Raw genomic sequence first — 11,413 nt, forward strand, 5'->3', positions numbered from 1 at the left:
TCCTTCCTCCTGTGTGGATGAAACACACCAAGAGAGCTCACTCTTCCCTATTCCATCTGCAGATCTCTCTTGCATTGCATGTATTTAAAAAAAAAAGGCCAATGGCATACCAGATTATTGCCACTTGGTCTAATATCATCAGATGGTCTACTTCGCAGTTCATCTATTAAACACCACTACAGCTAAACTCATTTGGTCTACTATCAATTTTATCTCATGCGCGTTTGGTCCAATCCTCACTTGGTCAATACCCAGTTTGGCTAATCATCGTTTTGTCTAATGACCAGATGGTCTCATTCTAATTTTGTGTCCTTGGATTTTTGCTCACTACTGTGCCTAATAAATTGTGGGTGTTAGACCAAATGGGTAGTAGACAAACTGGTAGTGAGGCTAAGTGGCAACTGGACTAAATGGTCATTTATAGACGGACTGGTTGCAGCTGAAACAGGATTAGACCATGTGGGTTGAGACCAAATGGCCATTAGACGAAGTGGGAGTAGACCAGGTGATAGATCACCTGGCATACCTGCTGCAAATAAGTCACAAACAAGTTCCTTCTACACCTTTCTGCAAACTCTGTTGCTGGCTGTTGTTCATTATTAATTTGGTAGCGAATACATGTACATGGCAAGTTTATGTCAGCACTGTCTCAGTATCGATATCATGGATATTAACTTTTGTCGACTGTTTAATGAGAGGTGTATAAAATTCTGTTTAATTTCCTGTTTGACACGAACAGCCATCCTGTTCCCATCTTGTTGCTTTAAAACAAAAACATCATGAAAACCTGATACTAGTCAGTGCTATTCCTTTTTTGGAGGTCTGTAGAATAATATGAAACTACATGAAACTTGAAACTACTGTCATAAATGTACTGACTGGTTAGCTAGAAAAAAGGATTTGTAAAAAAAGAGAAAAAAAGAAACAAAATCCATTCTTTATGGAGAATTTTGCTTCCATGGTCTTTTCAAGAAGACAAAAATATACAATTTAGGACGTCATCAAGCGTTTTGTTGCCAAACTGGTCAGACAAATTTGCTCTTAGCCAATCAGATGCAAGGATTTCAGTAGTTCATTGTGTCAGAAAAATATCCGACCAAAACACTTCATGAATTGTCCCCCTGTGTGCTAATTGACTACATGGGCACCTGACCACCCTAACATGATTTGAACTGCTGACTATTCAGTGTATTACTATGTAATACATTGTAGTGGAAATGTCATCAAATCTCAAAACACATCTGAAGTCAATCTTTTAATATATCACGGTGAGTAATTACAATTGAAAAAAGGAGAGGCTGATATTCTGAAAACATAACATCTCCAGCACCAGTGACTTTGTGTTGTAAACAAGAAAGGTGTGGAACTTTGTTGAAAACTACTGGCAAAATAATAACCTCTGAAGATATTTTAAAGGGATGGTACAGTATTGGTGGAGATGAGAATTGGGCTTTTAACTTTTTGCAAGATACCAAGAAAACACTTATGATATAGTACAGAGCATACCACTTTAAGAGGAATTCAAAGTTTATTTGATGAAAATCGGGTTTGGATTGACTGAAACATCCAAAAACAAAGTAAAACAAAGCGATCATACTGAAGTGTGGGTCTCACACTTTATTAGAATCGCTCTTTTTTGGATATCTCAGCCATTTCAAAACCAATTTTCATTAAATAAACGTTGAATTCCTCTTAGAATTACATGCTCTTTCATATTTCATAAGAGATTTCTCATCATCTCACCAAAAAATGTTACAAACATGAAATTAGATCTCAACCAAAACTATACGATCCCTTTAAAATAACTACAGATGTGTAATTGTGCTTTCAGAATCAGGTGAGTGCAAAAATGATAAATGAATAAACAGAATAATCCATTTCATTATTACTACTATTATTGTGCACATGTTCCCACTTTCAGTTGCTCATAGGTCTATGAATGCAATATGGATTTGACACCATGCAAATACTAGACCAAGAAAATCAAGGAAAGACAGAACAGCACAAAATAAGAGAAAATTAAGTCATAACAGGAAAGATGACTGCCAATCTGTTTCAAAATCTCTAAGCGAAAATGGAAAATATTTCATTTCCTGATACAAATTGCGAGTAATATGATTATTGATGAGATAAAGTGTTTAATATGTGCATCTTGATGAAAATTTACATGTAGGTCGATTCATATTGGACATCTTTGCATGTATTGTATTTCAGTATCAATATGTGATGTCTGCTTTATATCAATATTGATGCAACTTCTGAGCATTTTGCACATATCTACAAAAATAATCAGGACTGACGCACAAATGTTGTGGACATCAGATGACCTGGGGGGCATTTCATGAAGGAACTTGTCCGATGAAATATCTGACAAGTCAATTATATCCGAAAAGTTTTGAGAAATTCTTAAGTCTGATTGGCTGATTTCTCTGAACTTGTCGGATATAATTGACTTGTCAGACATTTTATCCGACAAGTTCCTTCATGAAACGCCCCCCTGGAGTATCACAGGTTTATTGTATATCAGCTGGATAAGTTACAAATGAAGGGAGAAATATGAGTAGCATTGTAAAAATGCAGCCAGGGCATTTAATATCAAACAATTTCAGTAAAAATAGGTAAAAATAATGCACTGCATGAGGCTTATAATGCATTGTGGTTTTCACTATACAATGTTGTGTGTAGAAGCTAGCTGGGATATCATGCACAGCACAATGAAACCAATTTTCTCTTCTGTGATAGTGTATCATAGAGAAATAGCATTACAGCATTACACATGCTGGGTGTCAATTTCAATGTCATATGTGTGCAATATGATGTGCAATATGTAATCTTTTTACTTTGGTATAGCAAGTGGCAGTAGCAAAATGTGTATACATTCTTTAAAAAAAAACCAATGCAATAAGCATTAAGTGTGAGACACATAGCATATTGCATGGCATGATACCTGCTTGGTAGCATACAGCTGTACATTGTACATACCTGGTCCTCCAATCTCTGCACCCTCTCTCCGACAGGTATTCCATCCATTGCACCAGGCCTGCGGTCGCGAGATCTGAAGGAATAGTATTTCCTCTTATGAAAACCAGCGGGCCTCACAAATTCTTCAAGTGCCACGGATATGGGGCGATCTTCCCCACCAAATGCACCCCCTGCCTCGTCGGTGGACATTGCAGCTGAAGTCCGCAGCGAAGGAATAATATGCGCTTCAGCTAACTTTGTCGCACCACACAGCTCATTAAATGCCTCCCCACGTTCAAGGAAGGAAGTTGTAGGTAACATTGACAAAGTTTTGTTTTTCTTCTTTGTGTTTGGTAGTATCAGATGCTTCCACTGTATGTGAGAGGGAAGAATCTGGCTCTATATTGGCACTCTATTACGGGTTCTGCGTTATCGCCCTAAGGAAACCACAAATAATCAGCTACTAAGAACGGCTCATCCATGTGACTCTGTACACTAAAGCTCCAGTGTATGAATCACATTCAGTCAAGAGGCAGTGCATCTAACCACTTAATAATACTGGGCATAGTGCCTTTTGATACCGTACTTTCATAAACCCTTGTCACTGATCAGAGGATAAGAATATTAATGTGAAACCAGTCACAGTATTAATATCGATGTCTACATGCTCACCACCATTGCTTCACCCTGTTTAGTGCCAGGTAGAAACCATTTACAGAGACAAGGGATTAAAGGGGAGTCACTGCACATTGAGAAACCAGCTATGACATGATAAATGTCATTGTAGATGTTTTCTCTCAGCCTATCATTTCATACCACTCACTCATACCACAAAATTATCCATGACACATGGTTTAGCTTTGATCCAAAGACCTCAGACATCACAGACTATTGTTGGCATTAGGAATTATTATAGATAGGAGGGACAGAGGTTCCCGCTACTTGGCAAGACTTGTCTTATGACAGCTAGAGTCACTCTACAAAATATCTGATCGAGCATCAGATGGGTTAATGGAAGGCACAATCTGGAAACAAACAAGGAAGCTATCATGTTTTAAAATGGATCCCAAGGCAACGACAAGTACAGAATGTAAGTTGCACATTCCCTGTTTCCAGCATATTACAAAGAAACAGTACTACATCACTTTCACTTTTGTTGTTGTTGCTTCCAGACACAGTGACAAAAATGTATGTGGCACAAGGTATCACATTGCATACTATGTAAATTACCAAGTTCAGCTTATACAGTAGGCAATTATGTTTAGATTATGAAGGCAATGTATTCTTTCGAACCATACTCAGCATAATTTACGTAAACATGTTAATCTCATAAGTTCTACTGATTACCAGGAAATGAACAACTCTTCCATGAAGCAAAATAGAGGTTACCTTGGTTTATACTCTCTGGATATGGATTACATGACAATGGTTTGCTCAACTTTTTGGACCACTGCCCATGCAGGATATTTCTATCTCCTCTTCCCCATCGTATAATTTGTAAGACCATGTCCTCTAACTGTATTAAACCTGAACTGTTCCTCCATCTTTATAATAAAGATGGAGGAACAGTATAGTACTCGAATTATAGTATGATGCTGGCAGACCATCAAACTTTTGTGTTAAGTTATAATTTGTTAATAAGAGCTTTTGCCCAGTGCTACACAAGAAAAATGCACATAGTATGTCAGGCTGAATGCCATGTGCATAGGTTGTGTTTTTTTGTTTGTTTTTTCATCACGAATCAAAACATTCCTTCCTATTAAAGGACAGGTTCACCTTCATAGACATGTGGATTGAGTGAATGCAGCAATATTAATTGAACACATCAGCAAGAGTTTGAGGAAAATTGGACAATCCGTTTAAAAGTTATGAATTTTTGAAGTTTCTGCTTAGTCACTGCTGGATGAGAAGACTACTACAGCTTGTGATGTCACACGTGTACAACAATATAAAGAAAATATAAAGAAAATTCAAGATATTTTCCCTTTTCTCCCATAATAAAAAAACACTTGACTTCTCTCTTTCAGAAGGCAATAGGAATAATATTACCCTTAAAGGGTATGTACAGTTCTGGTCGAGGTGAAGATTTAGCTTTTAACGTTTTGAGATATTCAGAAACCACTCTATGAGATGTCAAAGAACATGTGCTTCTAAGGGGTATCAAAAGTTTATTCGATGAAAATCGGTTTTGAAATGGCTGAGATATCCAAAAACAAGGTGAAACAAAGAGATACTACTAAAGTTGGGGCATGTCGCCTATTATTATTAGCACTTTTTGGGATATCTCAGCCATTTGAAAACCAATTTTCATCAAATAAACCTTGAATCCTTCTTAAAATTACATGCTCTTTCATATTTCATAAGAGGTCTCTTATTATCTCACTTAGGAATGTTCAAAACATGAATCCCTACCTCAACCAGTACTGTACAATCCCTTTAACATACGTCAGTGACAAGTCGAGGAAATGTGCACTTTTTTCAAAAAGTAAAATTTTGTGAAATTCTCTTTATATTTTCCTTATATCGTTGTACGCATGTGACATCATACACTGTAGTAGTCTTCTCATCCAGCAGTGACTGTGCAGATACTTTAAAAATTTGCAACTTTTGAAAGAATTGTCCGATTTTCACCAAACTTTCACTGAATGTGTTCTACTAATATTGCTGCATTTACTCAATTCACATGTAAATCAAGGGGGACTTGTCCTTTAATGGTAATTACCATGTTATAAAACCTTAGAGATATTTATATAAGCCTGTTTTTCTTCTAAGTGAATGGGATGTGCCGCCCACATGGAGGCAAAGTTTGATATATCTGGATTTTGCAGAGTGTAGGTTCCTACCTAGCAACAAGCTATATTTAGCAGATATAAATACCTATGATTTTGGCAGTTTTTTTGATAATTATAAATAATAATGATAATAATAATGATAATAGCAATAATAATAATAATAATAATAATAATGATAATAATAATAATAATTGTAAATAATAATGATAATAATAATAATTATTATTATAAATAATAATGATAATAATAATAATAATAATAATAACGATAATAATAATAATAACAAAATATGTGACCCTGCACCTCAAAACAAACTAAAAGTCGCCAGACATGAATTTTTAGTTAAGACCATATTCTGAAAGAGCAGACTTTAAGCTTTAAAATGATGTATAAGTCAAATCAAATGGACTCTCCTAACCTATCTAAATATTGGAAAGAAAGCACAAACTCAGGAAAAGTGTGAACTGAGAAAAGAGGCTCTGATGAAGTACAGTGTCTATTCAAGCGCTTAATCTTTACCAAACCGTGCTGGCTGTGCGATGAATGGGACAAAAAACAGGAAGTAAACCACCAGAGTAACAACAATGAAAGAATAATCAGATTAAACTGAAATTATACATGCCTCATTAACACATTCTGTCCATAATTAATGCCAACTTTCAAAGCAGTAGCCCTATCCTTTCAAAAGTTATTAGAGTTGAAAGTGAAGAGTGTGGACAAGGTTTTTCAGAAATGAAAAAGGGATTCTAAAGACACACCTAATCACACTGTTCTACCAAAAATGTTCGAGACAAACTGCTAAAAAACACTTTCCTGCCAGTTTTATGATACCAAATTTTAGCATAATGTAAAAGAAGACCCGCTCTTTCAGAAAATATGAAAAAGTCAAGTTCGGCTAGGTTGACCCATTTCACTTATTTTCAGTCCTTATGCAAAATCAGTGTGTGCGACTTTATGTTCGTTTTGAGGTGCACGGTCACATATAATTTGATAATTATATTATATTTTTGTATTATTACCATTAATTATTATTATTACTATCATTATCATTATCATTATTATTATTATCATTGACTTTAGATATATAATATAAATATAATTTTAATAAGTCAATAGAGAAAATTAGCTTTATTTAGTTTAAATTTTGATTTTCTGATGAGACCATTAATATTTCATCATTGCTCAAAACAAAACCCAAGCAATTAATACACTAATCAGTTGACTTTTCAATAACCTATTTCCTCCTTGTTTTGGTACCATACCCCGTTGTAATACAATACTACTTTGACACACTAACAGGAGCGAATATTACATTTTCTGAGAGAATGTGCCAATTTTCATAGTGGTGATCAAGGAAGTACAGAGACCAACTCATGGAATCCGCTATGCATGGGACCCTCACATCATAAACCCTGAAATGGTAGTCACCACAGGCAATGAGCCCATACCAGGGTACCGGTACTAGAATTGATACAGGACTTTATTCTGTTCAACAGAGACAAAGAATCAATAAGTATTCTGCACTCAAAAAAAGTTACGAATGGTTTTGATGGTCGATGCGTATCTCTTACAACAATGATGCAAGGGATTACATAATTCCTGGTTTCACTTACATTTCATTTCTTCTTCTTCTGGTAGAAGAAGAAGAAATGAAATGTAAAGTGAAACCAGGAATTTTATGCTACCCAACAATACTGGTAGCAACTCCATCATTCCTATCAATAGCATTCCTTTTTCCCTTTATTGTTCGGTAGTCTTAGAAGGAGTCAGAGGACAAATATGACAAAAAGATGATCTTTCAGTTGAAGTAAGTAGTGAGGAGCGTTGGTATGATCTACTAACAAGTTAGGATGGTTGACTGGGGATCAAAACTATTTCTAAACTCTCTCAAACCTCTGGGAGATGACTAATGTTGGCACAAGTCCTTGAACTACATCTGCAGTGAATACCGGACACTGTACCGGAGAATCTGTTGTGTATACCAACACAGCAAGCACCTCAGCAACACATACTGGTACAAAATTTGTAATCTTCATCAACTTGGCAATGTCAGGGTCAAGACATCTCTCAACAAAAAGCTGAGGTCTATGCTAGACATGTTACTCCAGACGTGCAGTCTAGAAGTAGACTTCAAGTACATTAGGTAACACAATCAAGAAATAAATAGATCAAATGAAGATCAGAGTATGGTATCATACATCAGTTGGATATTCATCATTGATCATTTTGTGTCAATAACTTTGTAAATGTTTTATATAGGTGCTGGCTCTTAGGCTAAAAAAAAAAATGGGGGAAAAAATCAGTTGAACCCCATAAGAATGTCAGTTTTTTATATAATTCAAGTTTAAATCACACTGTGGTTCCATCAGAGACTTTAAATAAGAACATCCTCTTCCTAATGATGTACTTGTCAATCCTTGCAAGTTTTTACCCCTTCAAAAAATTACTGTAAAAGTGGGTACTTTTGCATTTTCAAGTAACTTTTCATGCCCTGCCGAGGAAGACTGAATTTTGCATGTTTTTAATTCTGAGGAATCAAGACATTACATATTGGTATATATAGTATGTACCACTATTTATAGTCAAGCAGAAATATTCAAATGCTTTTATTTTATATCTAGTTTCTGGTTGCGCGAAATGTGCAAAAATTTCTACAATACAAAGATTTCCACTTTTACATAACTGAAAACAATGTACACTTGTATTTAGGACCATCAATATTTCTTAAGTTTTGCTGGGTGCCAGCAAACAAGCTCTTTATTGTTGTTTTAAATGTTCAAAGGTATAGCCTTCCTGACTTTTAAATTGTCTTAATTTTTCTATACTTCTGATTGACTCATAACATTTCTTGCCATTTCACAGGGTCTAGTCTAGACCTTGTCGTACTTTCATTGGACAAAATTGCTGCTTTAACAGGCTGTGGATACCTGCTCCTACAAGTGTTTCATCATTCACTACTTTAAGTTTTCTCACCACTCTGCTTGCTCTCTTCCTCACTCTACATCTGTGCAGGTTTTTACGTAACACAACTCACAACTGTCAAAGGAGACAAGTAGTTACTAGTAGTACTCCTTTCTTGTGATAGATGGTACACAAGGGTCAATGGACACTGGTGGTAGACTTGTGTAAACCCCTAAAACCCAGGATAGGGCAGTACCAAGAGGTGTTCGCCTACCGCTACCACTACCAGGGCAGGGAGGTGTAGTAAAAGAGCTCGAGCCACCTTCCAGGCCCGCTGGTATAATCACGTTAGCATAAATACAGTACCCATTGAAACGTTACTACCACTGCATTGGCACACGGTACATGTATTGCTTTGCACTGGTACCAAGCTTCCGTGTGTTTTGTGTGAGTGTGGCCCTGCGAGATGTTATGGACGTTTCTTTCAGCAGGGAATACAGAAAAGGCTTACCTGTTCTTTCAACACTTGGAACAAACTCTGCTTTATGAGCACCTACAGGCTTACAGCACACCACCCCGCGTACCTCGGCAATGTTGTCAGACTTGAGAGCTTGCAGTAAGTGGTAGTAGTTGTAAAATAGTTCATTGACCTTTCCACAGCAGAGTTGCTGCGGTGTCGTCTGTTTTGTACCGATACACCAATTTATTTACAGTACGCTGTAACTTCCGCAAACTTTGCTATACACACTACGCAATATACTAGTAAGCAGTCTTCAAAACACAGACTAACTGGTCAAATGTTTTCTTCCTTGTTTCGTTCTGAAGTGGGTGGAGATCATTGTAATTATCAGTCTCCACGTGAAAGGGGTGGTATAGTTTTGTTGAGATGGGGATTGAGGTTTTAACTTTTTGCGAGATAATTAAGAACCACCTACATACATGCAATTCTAAGAGGAATTATGTGAGTTTAGGGTTATTTGATGAAAATCGGTGTTGAAATGGCTGAGTTATCCAAAAACAAAGAGATCCTAATAAAAAGGTGGGACCCACTTTTATTAGGACCATTCAATTTGTTTTATCTTTGGATATCAGCCATTTCAAAACTGATTTTCATCAAATGAACTTATAATGCCTGTTTTTTGTATGATCTTGAATACTTCATACAGGCCCTCAGTGATTTCTAAATATTTGCGCAAACAGTTGAAACCTGGATCCCAATCTCAATCAAAACTTTACTTCCCCTTGAAATATAACTTGGGCCTATGCTGTAAAGGGGAAACGAATGAAATCCCCCTCCCCCCCCCCCCCCCCCACACACACGCAAACACATCGATCGACAATTTGCAACAGTAGACAATCTGTTCAAGTTCGTGATTGTTAATCACTTCCAATAAAAACAACTTGGATGCAAGAATGTCATCAACTTGAATATTCATTTGATTTTCTGTTATGTAAGGGAAGATATAAATAAGGTAACATGCACCATGAATGCAAACAACAAATATAATCCGTGAAACATCTTCAAACAAACTTGTGTATACATTTTTGTTTTTCAATAATCTTTGATTTCTATTCACATTGATCTTGAATGCACATTCACATCCACACACACAATGCGATGCAATAAAGATAATGGTGTCTTATACTGATAAGAGTGTCATAATATTCAAAATTAGGAGATTAGAAATAATAAGAATAATCTTAGCTGCATGTGGTATGCGATACTCCTACTCTGACTTTCTCTCAACTATATTCTTCTATTCACACTCTCACAGGAACATAGTGATCGAAGTCCACGTGTGAAACTAAAATGAAATGAAATGAAATATATATATATATATATATATATTATAATATATATACATATATATATATTATATATATATATATATATATATATATTATATATATATATATATATATAGTAAGTGTAAAAACAGTCTTATAGACACCGCAGGAACCAAAAAAATGGACTGACGTTTCGGTCAAAGACCTTTATCAAAGATAAAGGTCTTTGACCGAAACGTCAGTCCAATTTTTTGGCTCCTGCGGTGTAATGTTTACAAGACTGTTTTTACACACCGACGCAGAACTTTCACATTTTGATTATATATATATATGAAGAGTTTGTTCGCAAAAACCGATAAGTCCATATTTGCCAAATGGAGATATTTGCGATTAAAGGTCAAGAAAAACAAAGAGAATAATAAGAAATTTTAGCTTCTTTTGACCACAACTTCAAAAATGTACCTTTATAATATAGTGACCAATATATCATTTAAAAGGTATTATTTTGTGCTTTATGACAGAGACCGTACTTCAAAATCTTCAAAAATGGACTTATCGGTTTTTGCAAACAAACTCTTCATATATATGTATATATAAAACGTCTCCCCCTATATCAAAATTGCTTAAAAAGTGTAAATGGATGTTCATACACTATATTGACTATAACTTCAGGGTGACATAGTCACAAGCAATAATTCTTTGTCTGGTGTATTGCTGGAGTGCTGCTGTTGTTTTATCGTCCATTATATTGTTCTACCCTTATCATGCCTATCCTGATGCTTTCACGTTGTTGTTGTTGTTGTTGTTGTTGTTGTTTTGTTGTTGTTGTTGTTGTTTTGTTTTGTTTTGTTTTTTGGGGGGTTATAACGTTTGGGTGAGCGCAATCCTAGGAGGAAATAGACACGGCTTCGAAACTGCATAATCCATTCAGTTTTTTGAAAGAATTGACATCAAAATAATATGTAACAGGA

General features: G+C 35.7%; 1 protein-coding gene across 1 annotated transcript in view; it reads right to left on the reverse strand.

Annotated features, from left to right (window-relative positions):
- LOC139728347 (uncharacterized) overlaps window positions 1-3,420 on the reverse strand; it is a 57,292-nt gene extending 53,872 nt beyond the window's left edge. Inside the window, exon 1 of the mRNA XM_071639292.1 lies at window positions 2,983-3,420. Coding sequence (XP_071495393.1) covers window positions 2,983-3,282 — 300 coding nt within the window. The 5' untranslated portion in view covers window positions 3,283-3,420. The remainder of the gene's footprint in view (window positions 1-2,982) is intronic.
- Window positions 3,421-11,413: the final 7,993 nt, after the last annotated feature.

This window comes from Diadema antillarum, unplaced genomic scaffold (genome assembly GCF_040938485.1).
Source record: "Diadema antillarum isolate AM-2024a unplaced genomic scaffold, OU_Dant_1.0 seq00000173_RagTag, whole genome shotgun sequence".
Taxonomy (NCBI): Eukaryota; Metazoa; Echinodermata; class Echinoidea; order Diadematoida; family Diadematidae; genus Diadema; species Diadema antillarum.